Genomic DNA, 26,988 nt, shown 5'->3' with positions numbered 1-26,988 from the left:
ACTTAACAGAAACCTCAACATCTAAATAATAACAGTTATTTTAGTACTTACTGTGTCCACCCTCTGCCTTTCTTACATGTTCCACTCTTTTCAAAAGACCTGGTTTCATTTTTTCAAATAAATTTGCAGGGATGTTTTTCTATACATCTGAAGTTCAGTCTTAGAAGTTGGTTGCATTTTCTACTCCTCAGAAACCAAGTAACCCAAACACATTTAATAATGTTGAGGTCTGGACTCTGGGGCGGTCAGTCCATTGTTCTGAAAACACCAGCCGTTTCTTGTTTAATCTGCAAATGTTCTTTTATTCTCAGTAAGGGCTTCTTGAAGCTGGTGGCATTTTTTGTTTCACAAGATCCAAGTAATCCCAGTCCAGTGTTCTGAGAACAGCAGCAGCTTCTATTTGATTTGCAATGTTTCTTGTTTTTTGTCCGTCTCCTTTTGTTTTTTAGTAAGGGCTTCTTAACAGCTACACATCCTTTCAGACGCATGGTGTTAAGTTGTCTTCTCACAGTGGTAGGATGGACAGAAACACTTGTGGATTTTTTCAGATCTGAAGAACGAGTACAGCTAGATTTGATTCAGTGCTGTTTATCTGAAGGTGACAGTTTTGGTGGTTTATCAGGTCCTGCATTGTTGTTGGGAGTCCTATTTTCTCTGTTTCTGTTGACTTACTCCTTCCTTATGCAACGGGTTTATATTATATTTATCTTCTTAGAAAAATCTCATGCAAAATAAACAACTTTTACTTACTAAATGGCTGTTTTGACTGGAAATTTTTATAAATGAAGTGTGGTCTCTGACCTTTGCATGGTATTGCAGTGTAGAACATATTATTGTTGTCGGGAAAAAAAAAAAGCTGTATCTCCAAAATGCAAAATGTTAACTTTACAGGAGAAGGAATAAACCTACTTTACTTTTAATGTAAGACAATGAAACTTGAAATTTACACACAATGTAACAGGTAACAGGCTTTTTTAAATTATGTCAAAAACTGAAAAATGTAAAAGGTTACACAAGGTTTTCTTCCAACAACAGCGATATGTGACTTATGACATTATGTTAATGTGTACAGTAATCGATTGAGACATCAAACAATACTGTTTTGTATCTAGTGATACTACAGTGGTACATTTGTGGTACCGCTCTAGTTTGATTTATGTGACTAATGAGTGAAAAACAACTGTTGTGCAACTCGCTCCACAGATCTGCAATGCAAATACAGGACGGCTGGCGAGGACGTGCCAGAGGAGAGATGATTGGTGGAAGTGCTAGCGACAGTGGGCTGGAGCGCTTCTGTCTGCACTTTGGCCACAGTGTAGTATATTGATCTGTTTGCTTCTCTAATAACAGACGACCAGAACCTGGAAAAGTCAATAGAAAAGTTGCGTCCGCCCACAAAGCAGAGCCTCTTGAAAGTGAAATTTCTCACTTTCACAAGCAATAATGCACTAACTTCTCGCACATAAAAGACAGATTTATTTCTATCATTCCAACTCAGGCTGCATCTCCATCAGTCCGGCTTGAGCTGTGTCTCTGCACTGGGAATTAATTTATAGGAATAATCTTGCAAGATTATTACAGTGAAAGGTCAAATAATGACATACAGAGAAGTTCTTCCTTGTAAAGTCAGTGTAATTCTACAGCTCCAAGATTAAAAAAAAACAGTACTAGTTTACATAACGGCATAAGCTCAGCTGGAGATTATGAAAAGTGTAAAAACGGCGAGAAGTCATCGGAGAGTAAAATAACGGAACTTGACATCAATAAATCACCGCTCCTTATTTTGACTTATTCCAGCTTGCGTAAATATATAAATAAATGTGCAGATAAACAAAGCAAATAGAAAAAAAATGAGAAAACAGATGAAGGAGTGAAATTCCATCACCTACCACGGTGATACTACCCCTGAGGATCATTTCAATCTGTTCCTTTTAATGTTGACGCTGGTGGCAGGATGCTGCCTACATTTCATATTTACATGATTTGATGCCAGTGTTATTATTATTATTTTTATTTATTTATTTCTTTTTTTTAAAAAAGTGCTGTATCTGTTCCCGGAGCCGGCTGTGAGAGTATAACCACAGGACACACAGGCTCGGCAGCGTGGCGCTCGCTCTGGCACAGCCACCCCCCCTGGCACAACACCTTCCTCTTTGAACGCGCTCGCTTCCCCAGGAGCTTGCCTGTCCCTCGGGTGAACTGGGAGACATTTTATCCTCGCGCTTAAGCGCCGCTATTGCTCCTGGAGAAGCCGCTTGGCTTGTGAGGGAAAAAAGTTCTGAAAAGTTTCCCTAAAAATGCTAATGAGAACTAAAGGTGAAATGTTACACAAGGAGAACTTCAAATGAAGTACAAATGAGAACAGGGGGAAATTTAACTTTCTCCAGGTGGGTGAGGGGAAGGCGATGTGCAGTAAGAAGCTGAAATAGAGGGAAAAATGGCTGAGCAAATAAAGATGATTATGCTGCAATAATATTCCTCTTTTTAACATATGCAGCGTGTAAACTGATCAACACACGATCAAGTAGGGTTCTACTGTGCACCAAAAGAAGGTTCTATGCAATAGCAAAATCATTTTGTTGCCACACAGAACCACTTTTAAAAAGATATTTAAAGAGGTTCTAAGATTTGTAACAATAGTGGACCTCCTTTTTGGTTCCAACAATTCGTAAAAGGTTCTATAGCAATATTCTATAACATGTAACAACAGCAGAACCCATTTCGGTGACATATACAAGTATTAACAATTAAAAGTGTTCTACATAGTACCAAAAGAAGGTTCTTCTCATATGCATCCTATAACAACAGCAAACTCTTTTTTAGTGCTAGATAGAGTAATATTATTAAGATTCTCTAAAGAAGTTGCACATTATGAATATTGTACACAATAATAATAATAATAATAATAATATGTAATACAGGATGTAATAAATGGCAATCATAATCTTGTGAAGGCAACTGTAGTATAATTAGAATGACAAACATAAAAAGCACCATTTTCTGAACCACAAAGAACTGTTTGAGCACAAAAATGGTTCTTTGAACCATCTTTGTCATGGTTCTTTATAACATTACCTTTACTAAAGAACACTTGAAGAACCCCTTTTTAAAGAGTTGACCCTAAACTATAAAACAGTCAAAGTGAACTAACTAAGCTGATATCTTAGTAAGGAAACAGGACTATACTTACGGTGACTGAGCCCTGCAAGCTGAGCGGTCAGTGGTCCTCTCCAATGGCACTGTCTGTAAGGTAACCCCCGTGACCTAGTACAACCACCACAGACAAGCAGACAAAAGCTTTATTGTTCATTTAAAATAACACGTTCCTATCAAAATGCCAATGGGCGACTATGATCAGCAGACTTAAATTACTCTTCCTGAGCAAACGCACAGCAGACAAATAAAAACACTCACAGGATTAATAAGAGATGATTTCATGAAATATAATTAGGATAATTACATTTGCTTTTGCATCATTTTCATCTCTGGGATTTAATCAAAACTTTGACGCAACCCCTGACATGCTCCACAGTGATGAATGGTGCCTTTTGAGGCAGCCGCCCGAACTCATCTCTCTTTATCTAAATCTGGAGTGTGCCACAGCCTTTGATTTGTGGTTTACCCGAAGTTCACTTTCTGATTTGGAATGTACCCCTAGTTTGAGGTCCTCTTCAAAAGGTTGGGAGAAAAAAGTGCAAACAACACCGTATTGTGATATTTTGTGTTTAAAATGTTATTTAATTAATATTTTACCAAATTTACAAGAATACCAAAAGACATTGCTTTTATAGTCCATAAGATGGTGCTTTTCCTTCTGGTAAGTCTTCTGGTAGTGGTGTCACTGTTAGGAATGGTTGGACTGCATAGTGGATAACAACCCAGTGGTATCTCAATAATATTGTTTTGTAGGAGCTTTTGTAATTCTTCCATTCATTATATTGTTTCCCCTTTGCTGCAGAAACAGCCTCTACTGTCCCGAGAATGCCTTCCACTAATGTTGGAACATTGCTGTAAGGGTTTGATTGCATTCAGTTACAAAAGCATTAGTGAGGTCAGGTATTGACGTTGGATGATTAGTTCTGGATCACAAACACCACTCCAACTCATCCCAAAGGGGACGGTGCTCCACAACTTCAAAGAACACAGTTCCACCGCTCCACAGCCCAATACTGGGGGGGCTTTAAACACCTCTAGTAGACCTTCGACACTTGTCATGGTGACTAGGTCAGACATGATCTAGTAATGAGAAAGCCTTGGGACAACCATTGTTCCAAGAAATTCTGGGCTTAATGTAGGTGGAAACTTAATTATTAACTTATTAACGTAGAAACAAACTGAGTGTGAAATTTCTGAAACCAATCCAGTACCTTGAGAATGCAAAGCTCAAAGTTTGGGGCAATGATTGCTCACCAACATTCCCCAATGGACAACAAACCTGTAGTAGTAGTGATTTTATGTTAATGTTTTTTTGTTAATTTCCCAACTTATCATCAAAGAAATTATCAGCAAATATCTGGATTGGCTACTCAGTGCTTCGCTATGTTAAATCAAGTGTGCTGGTGATGGAATCGAATGAATCCATGCGATGGCTGGGGGCTTCGAGGAGACATCTGGAATGAAATTTTGTTTTTCAAACTAGTTCACAACTACTTTTTTAAAAACAAACTCATTACTTTTTACTGTATTTACATTTATTTGCATTTATTCTAATGTCATATGGTGTTTCAACAAGCACAAACTTATTCCCTAGATGAATGGTTTTAAATAGTGTGCTTAAGACTTTCACACAATACTGTACACATTAAAACAGGAGGATAAAACTATAAATACAGTTTATATTCTATTAATCTAAAATATGTTTAGAGGTTTTGTAGAAATAATACAGTCACTGACCAAACACTCAAAGGTTTGAAAGATAGGAAAGCAAAGACAGACTTCATAGAAATAAATTCACTGTATAAAACATACCCCCAGCTAACATGGTCAGCCCATGCTACATCTAATTAGTCTTCCCTTGCCTTGCCTGGTGTTGTCTTTGGAGAGTTGGGGATTTGAGGCTGGACGTGCTGGTGAAATATGGGGAAAGCGTGTGTTGGAGTGAAATATGGGGCTGTGAGCGCGGACTGAAATATGGGCACGTGTGTGTGTGTGTGTGTGTGTGTGTGTGTATGTGTGTGTTTGGAGGGGTGCGGCGACAGAGGTCACTCTGGGGGAAAAAGGAAATCAATGTGGATGTTAATTACTCACAGGTCAAGTCCCTGTGCCGTCAGGTCTATTTTTTTCTCCTGACCTGTTTCAGCAGTGCTTGACTGGCCTCTCCTCCCTGCTCTGGTTCTAGAAGACCCGGCCAAAACTAGCTTTTAATAGCTGCCAGATCCGTAAACTACCTCAGCCATCACATGCATTAGGCAGCAAATATGGACATGGACTCGGGGCACAATTGGAAGGGAATAGGAACCAGGATGCATCCATTAAAGCCCATGTAATATTTTATGCATGATCCAGAGATAAGGGGTCTCTTTGCTATTATTTTGCTCTAGCGCTCGACTGCTTTTTAGGTCAACAAACACAAGTCAGTGGAGACGGAAAAATACTGATGGATGCCTACCCCCCGTTAACAACTCTGAAGGAAAAACACTATTCAAGCAATCATGTGCTGAAACCTCTCCAAGCCCCCTTTTCATATGTATTTCACATTTCATAAACAGAATGGAGAAAGATAAAAGTGAACACTTATCACAATTTCACACAAGCGGATCAATAGAAAACAGGCCAGGGCTGCTGCAGGTACAGCTCGGTGTACGTGCGTTCATGTTTCGACGACTGCGTGCGTGTAAGAGAGGGAGAGAGAGAGAGGCTAATTAAGCAGAGCGGCTAAGCTGCAGGAAAAGCTTGCTCACTGAAGGTGCACAATTGATATTAGTGTTGAGAGTAGTGAGCTGAGGTAGCCGGAGCAGCATGCACTGAGGGGAATTAAACTGCGAGAGAGAAACAATAAAAGCAGGCTGGGGGCCAGAGCCGTGAAACACTTGCTTAAAAGACTAAACGGAAGGGTGATCAGCAGGTTCGTGAGCCGCCCATTATGTGCTCCGATTGAAACAGAAAATCTAGCCGGCCACCGTGGAGAGACAATAACCGAAATTAAATTCCATACAACCTCTGTTTTCGAACCTGCGGAGAAACTGCAGAATGTGCTTCAAAACAAGCATTTGTTCTTTAATATTCTTTCTGAATTACACATAACAGCATAATTTCATTAAAAACATGCTTTTCAAAGGTCATTATTTAGCAGTATTTGACTTTAATCTACTGTTAATATTTCCAAAGTAACTAAAGTAGGACTGTATCAAAAACAGGCAAGCAAAGGGCAGCTGAAGGCTTCCCATTCTCAAAATAGAAAAGACACAATACATTTTGTTTTTGCAATTTTGCAGATAAAAAATATACTTTTGAACCCAATTGTTGTAGCATAGAAGCAAATGCATTCTACTAGCACACATTATGTGAATATTTAAACCTTCTATTTAGTGAATTAGACTGCCGATCCACTGTTGACGCGGTTGTTCAACTGTGCATACACAGCTTGTATAATCTTTTTAGAAAGACATTGCCAATAGAATATGGGACACTCTGAAGCAGCAGCACATGAGCCTAAGGTCCCCATACCCAATGCCAAGCAAGAGCTAGAGGGGTAAAAAGCACACCAGCATTGGGCTGTGAAGCAGTGGAACTATGTTCTCTGTAGTTATGAGCTCCACGCAATGCCTTTAGGATGAGTTAAAGTGGTGTTTGAGATATAGAACTAGGGCTGAACGATTTGGGGAAATTTTTTTGATTGATATTGTAACTGTGATTATTCTGGCCTGTCATTTTGGCCATGAAGTCCAGACTATCCACCTTTTCTGCATTGAGGCTTGAACATGGGAGTCCGACTACCAGTTAGTTGTGGATGCGTTGTCACGTACACCGCACGTGTTTGGTTGTTTCTAATTGAGCTTGGTTCACAAGCTCTGTGTTATTATGTTAAATTCTCCCACTTCAAACATAAGACTGATAAGACTGTTGCTGATAATACACCTGACCTCAGAAGAATGTTCCAAGATCTAGTGTAAATCTTTCCCAGAAAAGTAGAGGCTGTAACTGCAGCAAAGGGGGCCCGAATTCTTAATTAATACCCTTTATTTCAGAAGAAATTTTGGATGAGCAGGTGTGAACAACCTCGTGCACATGCAGGATCGGTTTCCCAGACACGGATTCACCTTATTCTTAGACTAAACTTCAGTGTCAGCATAGAATCACCGTTGTAAATTCTTTTTACTGTAGCCTTAAGTTTAATCTAGATTTGGAAAAATGACCCATAGTGCATATTTAACCAATACCCTACATGTAGTTTTTAACGCTAGAGGGACATTCCTTCAAATACACTCTAACTGATTCTTATATGCAGCACGACTGGCTCTTTAAAGATTTGGCATCAATGCACAAAACTTCAAAACGTGACTTTTACATAGGCTTATGCATAACATTTTTATCAGTATAACATTTCTTACGGAAAATAAACACTATAGCCTATGTTGTATACAATTTAGGATGACCATACGTCCTCTTTTTTGGGACCTAAAAAAACGCATCTAGCCGGGGTTTCTAAATTGTCTAAAATGTCTGGGATTTGGCTCTGCTTTCATATTGACATTTGCTTTCAACAGACTGCCCCGTGCTGTCCTCGTGCTCCTTGTGACTTTTACTGAAAACCAAAATAAGGTCACCTTAATACAATTTGACAAAGGAAATTGACAAAGGATTAATTACGAATCGTAAATACACGAATAGTGTATTTTTTTGTGTAAACCTATTAGACGGTGAAACCAAGACGTAGGCCTATAGGTGTAACAAGTGCACCACATGTAGGCTGCTTACAATGGTACATTCAAATGTCCTATTTGTGAAGATGGACAAATATGGGGGAAGAAATTTAACTGAACTGAATCATGAGGTGCCTACTGAGATTTAAAAACCAAGAAAAAAAGAAAGCTGCTCCTTTATTGTCTACAGAGTGATTAAAGACACTGCAGATGCAATTTCATAAGCACATGCTCCTGTTACCTTTAAGGGCATGACAAAGCCCCATGACTATAAGACCCCATACAAAAATGTGCATGGCTTTAACAATTCAGATAAATCTGAAAATGGGGAAAATTAATAATGTGAATAAAAAACATTAGCTGATTAAGAAACGTGTAGGAAATGGAGGTCCTAATTTACTAGCAGGTCTGAGTGTCCAGAGTAAGGTCCCATTTGTGATCCGTCAATGCAGCTCTCAGCCTTTATGAAAAGCCGTGCAATTTATGGTAATGAGCTTTTTGAAGGTTATGACCACAGTAAACTAATTTGTTAGAGGAATGGCAAAAGCTGGCACAAACAGTACTCAATCATTAAAGCCAGCGGAGAAAAAAAAATACTATTAAAGTAATGGTCAACTGCCCTACGGAGAGGAAAACCCAACACAGCCAAGTAAGGTTGTACTGATATATAACGGGGCAAAACATGGATGTCGCATCACACAAATTACTTTTCAGGACCATTTCGAACATTAATATGGCTGAAATAGGGGAGAAATATAACGAGGAGCGGGAAAAGGCATCAGCGTTCAGGCCAGCAGCAGCCAACAGAAAAATACGTCAGCCCGTCTGTCTGGAAATGGCCCATCAAGGCTGACTGACACCTTAGATTAATGCAAAAACTGAGCTCAGAGGGTAGCATTCGAATCATTTTTAACTCTGCTCCAATGTTTCTTAAATTATGAATAATTTTTCATAATGATGTGCATTCTTTTTGAGAACTGAGGTGATCATAATCACAAAGGGAAGTACAAAAGAGGTACTGTTCTAAAAATGGTAGCAAGTATAATGAAAAGCCCATGACAATCAAAGAGAAAAATATCTTACGAAAGAGCAATTATTCATCTCTTTATCTGAGTTGGTCTAAACATGTTGTTTGTGACCTTATTTCGGTCGAGTCTTTAATAATCCGAAACATGCTTTTTCCAATAACATCAAAAGAGCTTTGTAATTTGCTGTTATTTAAAGCACCTGAAAATGTAGGCAGCGGAGTGCCAAATGGGTTTCCAGCGCAGCTAATCTCCAGCTATTTCTTTACATAGATTCTTAAGGAGCAAAAGGCCCTACTGCTGCAAGTGTGCATTCAGAGATACTGTACAACATCCTCCGCTATTCGGACCTGATATATTAACTGGGGTTTACAAGGGCATTCAACTACATATGTAAGTTTGCCCTTATTGCTGACCTTACAATGCACTTAGTATCTTGCACTTGAATAATGCTGTCTTAGCTCCTACGAGCAATTTATTCCAACTAACGACCGTCAAGCGGCCATAAATCAGCATTAGGTTCCTTTACCACTGAGCTGGTGATTCCGGCTAAGCACAGATAGAGACGGCGGAGCTGATGCCTAACCTTGTATTGGCACCTCTATTGATTTTAATTAGTCTAATTAGTTCATTATTTCCAAAATCAAACCCAGCATTAATTACAGCAGGGCCTTCCTCTAGTGACATAGGATTACAGAGTTAATATGGTAATGAAGCTGATCAATTATCACTCAAAGGGAAGTCATTAACAACAGTACTAGCGTAGCGTCCGGCGATGACCCTGTACGACCCCTCTCACGATGCCAGTCATCAGTCCTGTCAGTCATTAGAGCCTGCTGGTAGTTTATTATACCAGAGCTGCTTGAGCAACTCCGTTTAGAGCATGCGCCAGGCCGAATTTCTTTGGTCTACTGCAGTTCTACTGTGTTTACCGTCAAGCTCGGCAGATTAGTGAAAAGAATTCTGCCTTTTTTAAGCTGCTAACAGCGCAGTGGCAGCATGTGGGGCTCTGTCGGGGCACAGGCTCAGACACTCATTACAAGCGATGCCACCCCACAGAGTCCTGACAGTGTTCTGGCAGCAATGCAACCTGAGGGTTCTCCTGGCTGACGTGGAGGCAGCGTGGCACTGGGCACGGGGCCTGCCCAACACAGAGGCACAGCCAAGAAATAATACAGAACACCTCACGCTGCACGGCTGCTTATCAGGATAGCTCAGAGCCTGGAGTAATCACTTGTTCTGCAGCATGAGAGAGCTTATGCTAACATGCTAACACATTCCATCTATGTCCAACGTTGATTGCGGGGAGGAGGAGCGCTATAGAGATCAAAGGAACAAGCACTGATTGGAAAGAGGTTCTGGAGGTGTTCAGCGGTGGGGTTCACTAAGGAGTTTTTTTTTGGGGGGGAGGGGGTCTCGTCAGCTGGGACTGGAGGGCCCCTCGGAAGCAGGGAGGTCAAGTGGAGCCCACTGAGTCGCATCAGTGTGGCAAGGCTGGAAATGAGCCCCACACCGACTCACTGGATCAAAGCCTAGCACGGCTGATCCCTCATGCCCAAAGGCCACCAGTCAAGGTGAACCTGGAATTAAAAATCCTGAGCTCAAGGGCGGAAAATGAGTTTTGAAAAATGAATGAGGGGCTGTCCCATGACTTTGGAGAAGGGGGGATGTGTGTGTTCATGTATGTGTGTGTGTGTGTGTGTGTGTGTGTGTGTGAGGAGGGGTTAGTGAAAGATTGAGAGTGTGTGTGAGAGAGAGAGAGAGAGAGAGGGAAAAACATAAACATATGGATCACCTGTGCAAGAGTGAAAGTGTCAGCCTTCAGCGCTCGGAGCTCAGCTCTCAGATGCCTGTTGTCCTCCTCAAGGCACCTCCTCTCATGGTCCAAATCCTGAAATGAAATAAATAAACAAATAAATAAATCGCACTGCAACACTTCATCCCTTCCTCACCACTGTAAATCCAATCTGGGCAACCAGGTAGGTCAGCCTGAGCTTTTGATGCTGGTGTCCACCAATTCCAGGTTAGAACCAGGAGCACTCTGCAGCCACAAGCCAATCTCTATAGCTGTTGTGGATGATTACATAGAAACTGATGTCTAACTTTACATGCAATTTCAAGTTTCATCTGATTAAAAGCTGAATCTAAACTCAATCACTTGCTTTTTAAATTACTACCACTTTGAATAAGTACCTTTTAAGTGTAAAAACGATTGCAATAACTGCTATATTACTGAAAAGCCCACTTCTTTAAAACAATTATAACCTCAGAAAATGGATTAATAAATCTGAGATGTACTGCAGCCATTCAATCAGTGCATTTTGCTCCTCATATTACTGAGTCTGATGCATTCTTTACATTTTGAGAGGCATATAAGTGGCATTTAATGCTCTAAATCTATTCAATTTCCCATTACATACATTACAACAATGGTTAATGCAGTCATGGGACAACAGCATAATATGCTTTTGGGACAACAGAGAAGCGGTCCTTACTCCAATCTAATTCAACTGATTATGGAGACCATAGAAGAATATGAACAGAGATCACAGTGAATGCGCTAATGCTGGGTGATCTGGGTAATGCACTTCTTTGCAAACAAAATAACACAATGCTCTTCTTCTCTTAAAAAAGTCTGCAGATATCACCACTGCCCTTAATATTACAGCAATTGTTAGTACATGCAAAGCAATGCACAGAATCCGATACTTTTGACTTACATGCAGTAAAACTGCCAAGTGCAAATCCACCCCTGTCCGAATGGAAAGTGACTTTGAACTAGGTTAAGTACAACAGCATCAATAACCACATATAGATGAATAATTTATGAAATACGTTAATAAATTATTAAAATATCTATCAGCAAAGTACATGCTAAAAAGCACATATAGTATGTGTCACGAAAGAAGGAAAAGTGCCAAGAATTTTATAGAACATGTTGCCTAATACATTCTCAACTATTAGACAATTTAAAATAGATTGATTTGATCTGGTTGGAGGCTCTAGGCAAATATCCTACATGCGAAATATGCTATGACAGACATTTTGTCTGTTTCAGGTAAGACTGAAGGTCCCCATTATTTCACTTAACAGCATGCTTTCATATTTAAGCACTGGCGGGAAAGGAGAGCAGAGCATTTTGGGGTTAAGTGCTTTGCTCAAACACACAACAGAGTGCTGAGAGGCCAGGGACCCAAACCACATGGGATCAAACCCTCGGTCTTCCAGCTGATGGCCAGCAGCACTAACAGTTGAGCCACCTACGATGAAAGGCTGGATGATGTATTGAATACATTGTTGTACGCAAAAGTTTGAGCACGCCGGTCAAATTACATGTCTTTGTTGTGTTTTTTATTTTTTTCTACGTGGAAATAAGTTAACACTCCCTCTACAGAGAACACACTTCTGCGTATTTTATTCACTTACAATTACTGTTTATTAACTGAATTTAACATATTTGGGGGAAATAAAATCAAAATGTGGCCTGTGCAAAGGTTATGGCACATTTTGAATTAAGTTTTATTTTTTCCAATATGGTCAACTGAGCAAATAATTAGAAACTGTGCACTAAAATTTTCAGAAAAATTCTATATTTAAGTGTGTTCCCTGTAGAGGATGCGTTTTCACTTAGAAAACCAACAAAGTATTCAGGAAAAGGCAAAAGCCCCTAATAAGCCCCGGCACATGAAAATCTGCTGTTTTATTGTAAAATATTTTGAAAAGTACTAAGAAAAATACTGGGAATCATATCCAACACATACACATTATATATATACACATTATATATATATATATATATATATATATATATATATATATATACACACACACACACACACACACACACGTATATTCATGTGAATGTGGACAGTCTTCTTTTTTTGTTGGTGGAAAAAACACTCAAACTCTTACAGATAAAATGCATACATATCAAGACATAATTTTGCATCAAAAGGCTGAAAAATTTTGATTTTTTTAAAAAACATATCACCCAGCACGACTTAACAGGAAAATTCCTCAATCTTATCCTTTCATTATATTCTGTCATAGTAAGTTTCTGTATTACATACAATTAAAGCATTTAGTTCCTACACACTTGAAGAGGTGAAAAGATTAGAGGTAGAAGATTGAAGATAATTAAATTATTCAGAGCTAACCCACCAAACACAGGTTTTTAAATCATCAGCCATCTAACCTAAACAGAAAAAGGTCATGGAAGAAAGCACATATTGAGCTATAAACACAATGCGCACTAGTCTTGTGTAGAAACTGCTAAACACCTTTAGTAATCAGTTAGTGAAAGCCTTTAATATGCGATGGGCATTTTACTTGATGAAGTGTAACCAGAAGGTCGTTCACATAAGTTCCTTTATTTTACACACTGCCTCTGCTATGAATGGGCCAGTCACTTAACTCTGGGAATGTAATCTTTAGAGCTCTGCAATGCATTGCCTTCCACTCTTGGACCTTATGCGCGTCACAGATGCGTAAAGCTTCATACAAAACCAGTGCTATAACAACATGTAATACACAAATTCCTCACATCAATGGTTTTATCCGCAGCCTGTAATTTCACTTCCAAGCCGGCGACCTTCTCACTTGCTTCTTTCTCAAGGTCCTCCACTGTCTGGACTAAGACTTGATTCTGGTCACTCAGGTCATTCACATACGAGTGCAGGATACGAACCTTCATCTACAAAAAGAGAAAGTGATGTTCACTTGCTTCAGATCTAGTAGTTCGCTAGAGGTGTACAAAATAAAGGAAACACCACATTAGATACTCAGAATCATTGGCCATTTTATCAGAAACACTGGCTGCAGCCCATCTGTTGCTGTTGTCAGCTCATCTTTACCTCATCCATCAATGCAAAAGGACGACCACAGGTCCACCACTGACTATATATCATTTGGGTGGTGGACCACTCACAGCGCAAACACTGAACCTTGTAGGTGTGCAGATAAAGACTACAGCTCATCTTTTTCCTGTACAGTTTTACCAATCATCCTCCAGCCCTTCACCAGTGCTCAGTTTCTGACCACAGACCACTGCTGGCTGGATGGTTCATCAAGTAAAACGACACTGAGGTGTTTAAAAAGCCTAAGAAGACCACTGTACAACACCCACTACTATGCCAATACCACACTGCTGTCACTACTGTGCAGAGAATGGTCCACCACTCAAATAATATCTAATCAGCAATGGTCATATGGTGGTCTCCGTCCAGACAAATTCTGCAGCAACAGATGCGCTACAATCTGTATCTGTAAATCTACAGTTTACCTATAGTGCATCTATATGGTAGGTGAATCTGATATTACGGCCAATCAGTGTTTTATGTGCTGTTTCCATTATTTTTTACACTACCTGTATATACATACACATATTACAGCATTATATAAACAATATATAAAACTTTGCAGAAGTCAGAGACCACCCTTCATTTGTCTAATTTCTAGTCAAAACAGCCACTAAGCAAGAGTCGACACTTTGGTCACATCACTGCTTCATTTCAAATCCATTATGGTGGTTTACAGACGCAAAGTTACAAAAACTGTCACTGACCAAAAAGTTCATCATCGAGGTTGGTTCATTCTTGTTAGGCTGAATGAATATTTGTAAGAAGGCTGTGCGCCACAATTTACAAAAGCAGAACCTTTTTAAAGAGGGAACTGAAAAAGCAATGGAGGTCACTTTATACATCCTATAACATCAGAGAATGAGAGAATGAATGGTCTGATTCTGATTCGTAACGGTCACCTTACCCGCAGACTCTCCTCTCGTGAGCCACATTTGATTTCACACTCGAGACGCTTCAGCTTCTCCTCGTAGAGACTTTTGAATTCGTTCAGCAAATGTTTTACTGATTTACTTACAGGAGCAGTGAGGCTGTTTTTCAGGTCGAGGTTATAGGTGTCCATTGTGAGTTTTGAGAGACTGTTTCAGTCGTACAACTCTATAAGAACTCTGTGAAAATATTTTCCAGTTTACTAAAACCTAAACCTGACATCATTATTTACTGGACATTAAAGACATGATACTTTCGAGGCGAACTATAAGCTGAAAGTAACGCTAACCTAACTAACCTAGGTTAACTAGGGTACCTAACAACGTAGTGTTTGGTAGCTAACTTAACTGATGTTTCAGGCTTCTGAATGAAGCTCGCTTTGCTTAAACCTTTACCTGGCTAAAAGCGAAATGAAACTTAACAGAAAAAATATATTCGCTTAAAAGTCAGCCCTTATAACCAGACTTGAGTGAAAGTTTGTTTGTATTTGTCGTGTTGCTGTTCACGTTGGTCGTTGTGTTCGTTGGGCTTGTAAACGGCTTCTCCCGCTGCGCTGTGGAGTGCTTGCTGGCCGTTAAAGCCCGCCTCCGCTGTACGGTGATTGGCCGGTGCTGCAGTCCATCAAAAATCCCCGCTGCGGATTGGATGGCATGCGCTCGAGGGGTTGAGTTGAGCTTTTGTAAACAGCAGAACGCGTCAGTTGAGACTTAAGTTTATTTCACAAAACGGTAGTTAAGCAGATAACTTAAGCCATAAATGAACACTTTTTAGGACAAGAGATGAAGTAAGGAACATTCGTACTGTACAACTTTTCCTTTTGGTTTTATTTTCGCAGCTTTACTCAGACAATACATATATGCGAATGGCCCGTTTCGTGTTTGCCTCGCTGAATCAGATGGTTACCTTTGCGGAACGCGATTGGATGAACGTCATCGATCATGAGGACCGGCAGCACTTCTCGATTGGTGCGCTTGCTGAAAGGCGTGGCTTCGATGCTCACACATTGGTGCGTTTGCTGGAAGGCGTGGTTTGTGGCCGTGCAACCCGGAAAAAGAAGGGCAGTGCATGCTGCAGTGTGCCGCAGTCTTAAAATGGGTAAATATGATTCCATTATTTGATGTCGTTAAACAGCAATAACGCAAATGTCAGATATCAGATCTTTCGAAAGTCATACATTATCGCGTTTGGCTATGCAGGACAAGAGTCGTGTCTTGTCTGTCACGCGAGAGTTCTGATGTTGTTACGTGGTTAAGGAAATAACGTGCGCTTCAAATTCTAATCGCTTTCGCGGAGATCAGACTCATGATTGGTGTCCCAGTCAGAGCTGGTATAAATGAAGAAGGTCGTTATTAGACGGTTATGACGTTACAGATTTCCAGACCATAATAGCATTTGTAGCTATTGTTTAAGTAGTGCCTTAAAGGGGAGCACCACCATTTTTCAAAATTTCTGAATGACTCGGTCCTTGAGATGTAAACAGAGTCATTCAGAGTGTTTTGATGTGAAGTGGTTCAATGCAGAGAAACTTAATGAATCAAATTTCTTTATAGTGGTGATGTCTGCCATACAAATATATCCAAAACAACCAGTGAACCTGTGAGTTAAGGTTAATGATGGTAGTAAAATTAAAAAAAAACAAAAAAAAAAAACAACTTTTCTTTGGGGACTATTTTGTCGTACAACGCCCTGTGTGTATCCCTCCACCATGAATTGATCAGAATACATTATAAGCCAACACTTTACCACAAAGCTATCTTAAAATAAAGTGTCAGACGTCAAGCCGCATATATCAAACCGCTTCATATAATAACTTTCTGTGAGGGCGCTTTTACAGGTATTAAACTCTTTATACGTCTGGTTCCTATTACCGTCACTGTGAACAATTCTGCTGTGTAGGTTTCTCTAGAACAGAACATTTCACTCTAAACCTCTCAGAATGACCTGGTTTACATCTCAGCCATTCATTATGTAGAATTTTTTAAATATCGGTGGAGTTTCCCTCTTTCACCCAGTTTAAAAATCTGTAGTCTGGTTGATTGAATTGATTTTCTGCTCTTGGAGCCTGTTCTCTATCTTTCTTTACCCCCCCTTTTCATCCTACCAGCAACTTGTTTCAGCCATGCTTAATCCTCTCTCTGATTATCACTTAATGCTCCTGCTCCATTATAAAATTGGGGGGAGATTTGTCCAATGTATGGACTTTTAGAATGAAAGAAGCAGGACTGTTATTGGGTGAAATTAGAATAGCTGAACGCTTTGGGCTTGATTGAGCTCTAAGTGGTGCGTAAGTGGGCCACAGCACACTCAAAATAATGAGAGGATTTAGAAGAATATGTGAAGTCAGAGTGGAGTATGATCTCTTTCTGGGTCAGAAGGTTCTGTGTAGGTTTCTCTTGGAAAGCAGAGCAGCTACAGATCAACTAAGGGCTGTGCGATATTGATAAAATTCATTATTATGATGTTTTACAAATGTATCAGATGATATTTAAATTACTAAAATTGATTTTAAACTGGTCTTTCAAACGGCAGTTAACCGTGAGTTTGGATAGCTTGAGTAAAATGCAAAAAATGGAGGCAAAAAGCTAAAAATAAACTGCTTGGCAACTTAGTGGGCATTATATCATAGATATCATGGATATAATGCTTATTATTTGGGCTGCACCATTATGGGAATTGTAGGAAGATGCCTATATCCAATATTTTTCATGCAAATATGCAATATGTAAGCATTTATATATTTATATATATATATATTTTTTTTTATTAAGTATATTTTACTATATTTTATTTTAAATATATTTTATTTTTATATGGTTGCAAATGCAGTAAAATTAATAAAATACAGACATTTTAGCACAGTAACCCATCACCCAAATAAATCTATTATCAAATATTGTTTTGATACATGTCAAATCTAAACATCTGTCAAATGCCAACAGTGCAGATTATTTTTTGTTGTATTAAAGCAATTATCTGCGACACCACATCATTATTAATCAAATATATTGCTAAAAATATAAATCACATGTAAATGCATTCAGGTATGATCTTAAAAGTAAAGATATCAGAAAGGGTTCTTTGTGTGATGCCATAGGAGAAAAACCTTTCACTGGATAGTTCTTTAGAGAACCGTGTTTGTAATCAAGATGTTTGAAGAACTTCACTTTAATATAAAGGTTCTAAGAAGAACTTGAGGTGAAAATCCACGATCTTACAAAATATCTCTGTAATTAAGTCGTTGAGATGCAAACAGTCATTCAGTGTTTTGATTTGAGATTTACTGTAAGAGAAACTTAACCAACTCTGATTTCTTTACAGTGGTGGTGACAGAAACCAGGGGTCGCCATGACTACGACACAAATATATCCAAAACAATGCATCTTCTGAGTTAATGTTCATAATGGTAAAATAGTGGTAAATAGTGGGGATTATTTTGCCTTACAACACCCTGCATTTACCTCTACACCATAAATTTAAACATGCATTTTAGACCTAAACTATCATAATGTATCAGGCAGCATATTTATAACCTTGATGTGTAATAGCTTTCTATAAGGGAGGTTTTTAAAGGCATGAAACTCTTCAGATGTCTGGTTCCTATCACCACCACTGTAAAGAAATCTGACTCGTTAAGTTTCTCTAAAACAGAGCATTTCACATCAAACCAGTCTGAGTGCATTTCCTTAACATCTTAACCATTAAATCTTAAAAATCTAATACATTTAGGAACCTTTACATTATGTGAAGGTTCTCAAAACCTTTTAAAAAGTTCTTCATACTCACACACATCTATTAGTGGTTCCTCTAGGGCTTATTTTTAAGAGTAAACATTTCCAGTGGTTCAGGAAGTAAGCTCTTGTAGCCCTTTTGCTGTAAATGTCTCAGCCCATGTTGCTCTCTGCATTCAAAAGAGAACTTATTTTTCTTACATTATGTGATTCAGATAAGCCATCGTAAGTAGTGAATTAGACTCAGTCAACCTTATAAAACTCAGATTCACATCCAGAGCAAGCACACTTTACACCATAAAACGCCGCCTCACAGTTTTCTCATTTATTAACTGTTCTTTCCAGTCATTCTTGCTGCCTCAGCCTTTAAATGTTTCATGAGTTTTTAAGTTGTTTTCCTGCGAACTTCTGTACTTATTACTTATACAGGCTTTGCATCTTCCACCTTTATACTCACGAAATCAATTAATTCTTTTAAATAATTTATGCTCTGCGCAAACTAGATTAAGCAAAGCCCATATCTTTGTGTCAGACTTACTCTAAAAGCTGTTTCTCCGACGTTAACTTTGCTCGAGCTCTGGCTCTTACAATTCTTTAGTGATTAGGGAAATAGGGCCGCCTTGATAAAGCATTAAGCTAAAGTGCGACAGCCTCGGCTCGGACCCCCCGATACATTTGCAGACATTCATATTTTATGATACGGTCTTATCACAATTAGTATGGTCGCATGGTGAGTAATTTTAGCAGCCCTTTAATCCCATTTTAGGATGACATCACCTCAAAAGTTTCAAATGGACCTCATCAGTTAATTATGATATTGATATTTTAATGAGGAAGTTAATGTTTAACACAGAAAAAAAGAGGGCTTTTTAATCATGAAGCTGCACTAAGAGGTATTAAATAAGCTTGATTCCAATATGGACATCATTGCCACATGAATAGAAATGTGTTACATTAATATAGTTATTGGCAAAAGTAAGTAAACCAAAAGACAAACTGTTGATAAAGTGTGTTAATGTATCTTATTCATGTGAAAATGACGTGACCCTCTTGGTGGCTGTAATATAGAACCATTTTGAAGCATGTAAGCAACTCACAGTGAAGGATAGCCAGGTGAAAGTTCAGCCTCTGCATGGTGGAGTTAGTTTTAACAGTGTTACAACTGAGCGTTCCAGTGAATACAGTGAGAAAGTGACAAAGTTCATATCCCTCCCATATAAAATCATACCAGTTCATTTAGTTGAGGTTTTTTATGCACACATTCATCAAAAACATACCACAGATGTCAGATTTTGGGTTTACTTTTTCGTAAAAATAACATCTCACACAGTCTCTTTTTACAAATCATTTCTTTTGATCCATATATTTTTTTTAAATATATTTAGGTTGGAAAGCTTGTCTGGTTCAGACAACATTGAATTATAGAATTAACTGTGTTTGCATTGATTTAGTGACTGTCAAAACTAGACCCTCAGTTTGTTACAAATAACCCCACCTAAAAATGATCAATTATAAATCCAAATATCTAGAACAAAAATAGCAAAGAACACAATGTATGGTTGTGCCTTCATCTCCCCTACACATGTAGTAGTAGTAGTAGTAGTAATAATAATAATAATAATAACAATAGTAACAACAACAACAACAACAACTTTATGTTGCACCATTCATGCATAAGAATGTAACTCAAAGCTCTTTACAATATCTTTAAATAAAACAGTAGAACAAAATTGTGTGTGTGTATATATATATATATATACACATACACATATATACATACAGTCATATGCAAAAGTTTAAACACTGCTGGTCAAATGACTTTTCAAGTGAAAATAAGTAAGTATCCTCCACAGAGAACACACTTAAATATGGCTTTTTACTGCAAATTTTAGTGCACAATTTCTATTTATTTACTGTGTTTAACATATTGAAAAGAAAAAAAACTAAATATATGTGCCTTAACTTTTGCACAGGCCACATTTTATTACTTTCTTTTGTTATGTTTTAATGCACGGTATTTGTGTGTTCTCTGTGGAGGAGGTGTTAACTTATTTTCACTTAGAACGTCATTTGACCAGGAGTGGACCCTTTTGCATAGAACAATATTTCAGAAACAGTATACAATTAAACATTTTTTTAAATAGAAGAACAAAAGTGGGATGCGGTTTAAAATAAAAAAAATGGTGAATTAAGAATGTTACTTTTTTCACTGCAAAACCCTAAACAGAGAAATAAACTAGCATCGCAGATTCAAATTCTTTTACTGATTGGCAGCACTTCCTCAACTTGAAACGCAAAGTGACACGCAGCCGCTCATATTTCATGTCACGCCATGCAAATTCCAGTAATATCACTCACACTGACAACATGCGCTTTAGTTGTGTGAAAGTATTTGAATACATTTTCTTCTCGACCTGAGAAAAAGGCAAATGCGTGCTGTCGCAAGCAGCCAGCTGGAGTAGACGGCTTTTCAGATAACCAGGCTACGTTCTCAGCTAAGGTTCTCTCACCTACCCCGGAGGTGCAAAGGCCGGCGGTGCGGTTAAAGCCAAGGTCGAGGAAACATAGGCTCCCTAAACTCCACAGATTCCAAACAGTCCTCTAGCTGCAGGAATTCTGCCGTCGCATTGTGGTGCCGAGGCCCAAGGTCACACTGTTACCCGCCTTATCAGTTTCAGAATTGCAGGCCTTAGCCTGCAGTCGGCTGCCTGGGGAGGAGATGCTTTATGGGCTGTGCTGGTGTCAGTCATTTGTCATTTAATACCAGTTGTCAGGGCCTTGACTCGGCTAGTATAACCTAATATATGTGTTCCTCGTACGTTTTGTTGCCGGGAGATGGGCTCCATTTGTTCAAAATTCAGCATTTTTGTAGGCAATTTATTTGTCATGGCGGAGTTGATTCTGCATCATAAATGCTAAAGCGTCTGTACTCCATTCAAATATACAATAAATATGGCGCATGAAAAATAGCTTATAAACAGCCTTACAATTTATCTGTCAGAAAAATGCAGCTTTGCAAATGTCTAAAAATAAGGCTGATTGTGGTTTTGGGGAATTATTTTCAACTAGCTTATATCCTCTCCGTTTGTATTTAAGCTGTCAGGCAGTGCTTCATGAAGGCCATTTTTCTTTTTCTTTTTTTTTTTTCTCCTGTGTTGATCCATGAGAGCACAGCAGAGTCAAAGTCTAATGGTCAATGATTGTGTATGAATCACGGCTCTGTATGTAGGGCAGGTCCGCTGATTACAATAGAGGTAAACACATCCATCGATTACAAATTTTGACGATTACATAAGAACACATGGATTTTCAGCTCTCCGGTTAAAGCCCTGTAAATTCACGTGCTTAATTTTTATAGGCAGCAGACATTGACAAAAGTGTCTAGTTGTTATATATTTGGCAACTACTTTGAGTCTGAGGGAACATGTCAATAGTAATCCTGGTATTGATAGCAGGCCTGTAGGAGATGTTACTTGCCCCAGCTAACATCTATGTGATCCTCTAAATCATAATTACATTAATATTGACAGGCCCTTGACAATAGTCACATTACTATTGATAGGTTGCTGTCAATAATATGTTCTCAAATATAACATATTCATTCATAACTTGTAAACTGCTCGATAAAAGCCTTTGAAAAGAATATGGAGACGGCGGATCCCCAGAGTACGCTGCTGCTACAGTTTACCTTGTGCGGCTGAGCGGCGCTGTACCACCGAGAAGCTCCTGAAAAGAACAGTAAACCAGCACATGTATAAAACATACCAGCTGCTTATGCCGTACATTAGGGTTTGAGTGTCGGCTGCTTTAGGAAAATCTAAGCCACTGCAGTGCTTAAGCTTGGACTCTTGGCACGACTGTTCACCTATTCACCTGCCTTATTGATATGCTGTCCTTTTTTATTATTTTTTTACCTTTTCACTTTCATACTCTCCTTCATCTCCTCTGCCTGGCCGTCATGAATACATCGCAGACGCATGAATGTATTTGCACCAAATGAACTTGAGTGATTCAAGTTTCACCCCCCCCCAAGATTTCAAGGCGTTTCCAAGATTTTTCATAAGCCAGTTTATTTCTGAGATTGCCCAAATCCTGTCCACCTGCACACAAAAGGGCTAAGAGGTGGCCACCGCTGGCGCTGGCCCTCATTTTTTAACCATTGCATTTAAAGAGATAAACCCGGGCCGATACAAACGCATTCCGTGAAAAATTACCAAACGTAACAGTTCTTAGATCCCATATAAAAAGCCGTCAAAGTAAAGTAGTTCCACATGGCGGATGTTTACCGCCTCGCCAAGCCTGTGCTGTCGGGATAATCTCCTGTGATGTGATTTGTCCTCAGCCTGAATCTCCAGAGGGGACAGTATAAGACCTCCTGTGCCTGTGCCCTGTGCAGCTAAAAGGGAATTTAGGATGGGTTTTACATGTGAAAAGTGATTTCGAGTGAAATGCAAAAACGCATAACCGTTTGCCTTCTTCTGATTATAGCTGGAGCTGGAGGTGACAAGCCCCTCGCCGAGGCCGGCCCGAGCCCTTTATCTCGCGTGCTGAGAATCAGTCAGCTGGACGCTTTTGAACTGGATGGCGCCCTGGAACATCTCATTTGGTCACAGTTCTCCCGGTGTTTCCAGCATTTTAAGCCGGGCCTCTTGACCCCCGCGGAGCCGGAGCTCAAAGCCCTCCTCCAGCTCCTCCTGTGGAGGTTCACGGTCTACTCCAACAGCGCCACCGTGGGACAGGCTCTGCTAAACATCCGCTACCGGAACGCGCTGATCCCTGGCCAGAGGTACAGGCCCATGAGCCGGCAGCAGAAGCTGTGGTTTGCCTTGCTGACGGTGGGCGGGAAGTGGCTGAGGGAGCGCTCCCACAGCCTGTTACTCCTGGGCCGGCCTGCGGACACCGGCGTCCGAAAAGCTCGTGGGACTTTGGCCTTGATTGGCGGCCTGGCCAAAGCGGCCAGCTTGTTCAATTTCTTGCTGTTCCTCCAGAGCGGCACCTTCCCTGCCCTGACGGAGAGGCTGCTGGGGGTGCAGCCTGTCTTCAGCCGACCCCAGGGACCCAGGGACATCAACTTCCAGTATATGAACCGTGAGCTGCTTTGGCACGGCTTTGCAGAGTTCCTCATCTTCTTGCTGCCACTGGTCAACACGTGGAAGCTGAAGGCTAACGTTTCTGCACTCTTCTCCCTGTCGGATAAGACAAAAGGTGGCACGGCCGCAGAAACGTCCAGCCAAATGGAGTGTGCCGTTTGCGGAGAATGGCCCACCATGCCCCATTCCATCGGCTGCAGCCACGTCTTCTGCTACTACTGCGTCAAAAGCCACACCATGGCCGACATCTTCTTCACATGTCCCAAATGCAGCGCAGAACTGGTGACCGTACAGCCAGTCAAACTCCAGATAGAACTGACTGAAATGCATCCGAGCTGACTTCCATAACATGCTCATGCTACAAACAGAAGTGATTGATTTGGCTTTTTTGGAGCCTGTCAGCAGTACAAATGCGAATTTCTGTTTGAACACTGGGGTTTATCACAGAGATTGGCTGATGAAAGAATGTGGCTCGTGCCTTTGCTGAAATGAGAGTATTTGTTGCCATGAAATATGCAAGATTTTGTACAAAGACCGACTAGAGACAAACTTAATGATGTTTAAATCTAAATCAACATTATTCGTGTCGCTAATTAATTCCTCCTCATGAAACTTTGATGGAGAGCAGGGTATCAGATGTTCACTGTTCTGCATTCTTGGATAGAGCGCAGTGCAATGAATAAACATCAAAACAACCCACTGCTCAAACTGCCTGCACGTTCCAATTCCCCCCATCCCTTATGAAGTGCAAAATTTGCACAAGATCAAGGAGAGGCCATGATAGCAATGGTGGGGCGGTGGAGGCGAGTGAGTGGGTGCAGATTGACAGACATCCTATCCTAATCTCCTTGGCCCTTCTTAAGACGGCAGTAAACTGTAACAAACCCTAGTAGGACCGTGCAAGTTTTAGGCATATTATGCGCTAATCCTAATAATAACCGCAAAGATGGTTATTTATTCTGGCGTTAACCTTCTCCAATGAGCCATGCCTCAGGCAAAATGCACCCAAGTGGGCTCAGGCCTACTGGAAAGTCCCACCTTTTTTTGATCGCATGGCCTTAATTGCTGATTGTGGAGGCAATCAATCACGACTCCAGGCTGTGATGGGCCCCTTGGTTTGCTTGGGTGTTTTTCTGCATCTTTGTAATCGCTTTGCTGAAGTTTTTTCGACAAAGAGAATGTGCAGCTGGGAATATGCAGGCCTGAGCTGTCCTCATATGGCTTTAGCTCATGTTTATCAATGGCCAAATAGGGCTGTGATTTCTGACTAATTTTGATATTTGCAAAAATGATAATTTATCAAAATGCACAGAAATGGTAAACTGGTGCAAAAACAAAATTTAGCAATTCATGGAGGTGTGCATTTAAAAACATGCCTTATTATTCAGAAGTGGACAACAGAAATATTGTGATTGAGTAACAGAGGCTGCCCTTTCAGAAGAGCTAATAAGCTAATGCGGCCGCAGTGGACAATAATGTCTCGTCATCTCTTACACAGTTTCTCCTCCGCAGTGGATGATGTGCCATGTTAGTATCGAGGTAGCACTGAAAACAAAAATCTTGTTTTTGTTTGTTTGAAGGTACCAAACCAAACTAACTTTTCCTTGCCTTTTACAATGAGAGTTTCATGTAGTATGTAAATTTTGTCAAAGTATGTAAATATTGTCAAATGCACCCTTCACTCCTCAGTCCATACAGTCCTTTTATGGAAACTAAGCTGCAAAAACAGTCCATTTGTGATTGTTTGTGATGTTATGAAAAGCGGCATATTTACATAGCCACCTATTCAGTTTACAACAGTTAAGCAGCGTCCTTTTGCACTGAAGTTATACGAAGTGTTTCAGCCCAGACTGCTTTTAAACAAGGCACAATGCAAGGCACTCAATCAGAACAGAGACTATTTACATATGAGTCTTAAAGGCACAATAACAAAAGCAGTGTTTAATTCTGTAAAGCAATAAAGAAATGCTGGAAACAGTCATGAAAAAATTATTTATGGCTTTTTCATGTAACCACACAAATGTTATAAGTACACCTCGGGTGAAAAAATAAAAATGTTGGAAATGGGCCCTTTAAATGTTTTTGGTTCTAGCTAATGTCAGCTGGAGTAGTTAGCCTTGTTACATCTGCACAATTTCTACCATTTGAAACATGTCCTTAACAATGGTCATGGTTACGTTTTGTTGTAGCAAAATGTAAGATACCCAGTTTTATACATGAGCAAAATTGTTGTACTTTACAGCTTAATCAAACCTTAACAGCAGTTCACTGGATTGTTGGCTTGTCTATTTTCTGCTTTATTTTCTGTGATATAACAATGAATACCCGAATAGAGTAGCACCTGAAATGGTTAACAGAATTAACACCCCTAGGCAGAATATTCTAGTACACCTAGCAATGTAGTCACACTGTAGGGCCCCTAGCAATATAATCAGACTGTATGACACCAGCAAAATAATTACAGTGTAGGACAACTAGCTATAGTCATAATGTAGGATATCTAGCAGTGTAGTCACAGTGTAGGACACCTAGGAATATAGTCACACTGTAGGACACCTAGCAATATAGTCACAGAATAGGACACCTAGCAATATAGTCACAGTATAGGACACCTAGTTAACTGGTCACACTGCAGGACAACTAGCAATAAAGTCATAGTGTAGGATACCTTGCAATGTAGTCACACAGTAGGACACCTACCAAAATGGTCACACTGTAGGACACCTAGCAATATAGTCACAGGGCAGGGTACTGAGCAATACAGTTAGAGTAGGACACCTAACAATGTAGTCACGTTGTTGAACATCTAGCAGTATCTGCAGGATGCATAGGATACCTAGCAATATAGTCACAGTGTAGGATATCGCACAATAAAGACAAAATGTAGGATACCTAGTGATGTTGTCACACTGTAGGACACCTAGCAATCAAGTCATAGTGTAGGATACTTAGCAATATAGTCACAGTGTAGGACACCTAGCAATATAGTCACAATGCAGAACGTCTCGCAATAAAGACAAACTGTAGGAGACCTAGCGATGTAGTCACACTGTAGGACACCTGGCAATAAAGTCAAAGTGTAGGATACCTAGCAATAAAGTCACACAACAGGACACCTAGTTAACTGGTCACACTGTAGGACAAGTAGCAATAAAGTCATAGTGTAGGATACCTTGCAATGTAGTCACACAGTAGGACACCTACCGAAATGGTCACACTGTAGGACTCCTGGCAATATAGTCACAGTGTAGGGTACTGAGCAATACAGTTAGAGTAGAAGACTCAGCAGTATAGTCACACTGCAGGACACATGGCAATATAGTCACAGTGTAGACTACTGTATATGTGCTCTGGAAATAGCAAGCTCTGATGGCTCAATATGATCATTCAGCTTTAGAATTAAGACATGCAGTACTCTGAGAATATATTCCGATAATATTTACATATGCAGCATGTACCATACGCTTTTTGCTTTTTCTCCAATATCTGTTCTTATA

The 26,988-nt window shown here is 39.8% G+C and overlaps 2 protein-coding genes across 5 annotated transcripts in view; one reads left to right on the top strand and one right to left on the bottom strand.

The window, feature by feature from the left end:
• The window catches only part of LOC118799218 (trichohyalin-like), a 182,888-nt gene extending 167,688 nt beyond the window's left edge, over positions 1-15,200 (bottom strand). For 2 of the 4 annotated variants that reach the window (XM_036558957.1, XM_036558959.1), the window contains exons 1-4: positions 14,651-15,200; positions 13,431-13,580; positions 10,683-10,778; positions 3,191-3,264 (exon numbers count right to left, since the gene is read on the bottom strand). In XM_036558957.1, coding sequence (XP_036414850.1) covers positions 3,191-3,264; positions 10,683-10,778; positions 13,431-13,580; positions 14,651-14,806 — 476 coding nt within the window. In that variant the 5' untranslated portion in view covers positions 14,807-15,200. Of the gene's footprint in view, positions 1-3,190; positions 3,265-4,968; positions 5,128-10,682; positions 10,779-13,430; positions 13,581-14,650 lie in introns of those variants that run through there. The other 2 variants (XM_036558958.1, XM_036558960.1) reach the window with 2 other exon arrangements.
• Positions 15,201-15,342: 142 nt separating this feature from the next.
• On the top strand, positions 15,343-26,073 carry pex2 (peroxisomal biogenesis factor 2). Its single transcript, XM_036558763.1, has 2 exons — positions 15,343-15,768; positions 22,890-26,073. The coding sequence occupies exons 1-2, from the start codon at positions 15,612-15,614 to the stop codon at positions 23,828-23,830; spliced, it is 1,098 nt and encodes a 365-aa protein (XP_036414656.1). The 5' UTR covers positions 15,343-15,611; the 3' UTR covers positions 23,831-26,073.
• Positions 26,074-26,988: the final 915 nt, after the last annotated feature.

This window comes from Colossoma macropomum, unplaced genomic scaffold, assembly GCF_904425465.1.
Source record: "Colossoma macropomum unplaced genomic scaffold, Colossoma_macropomum, whole genome shotgun sequence".
Taxonomy (NCBI): domain Eukaryota; kingdom Metazoa; phylum Chordata; class Actinopteri; order Characiformes; family Serrasalmidae; genus Colossoma; species Colossoma macropomum.
This window is presented reverse-complemented; position numbering and strand designations above follow the sequence as displayed.

What these genes read in the sequence shown, in the direction of transcription:
- pex2 (XM_036558763.1), top strand. Translation starts at nt 15,612, where the DNA reads ATGAGGACCGGCAGCACTTCTCGATTGGTGCGCTTGCTGAAAGGCGTG. An exon ending in GTGCCGCAGTCTTAAAATGG is followed by an intron (nt 15,769 to 22,889) that starts GTAAATATGATT and finishes TTCTGATTATAG; the next exon opens with CTGGAGCTGGAGGTGACAAG.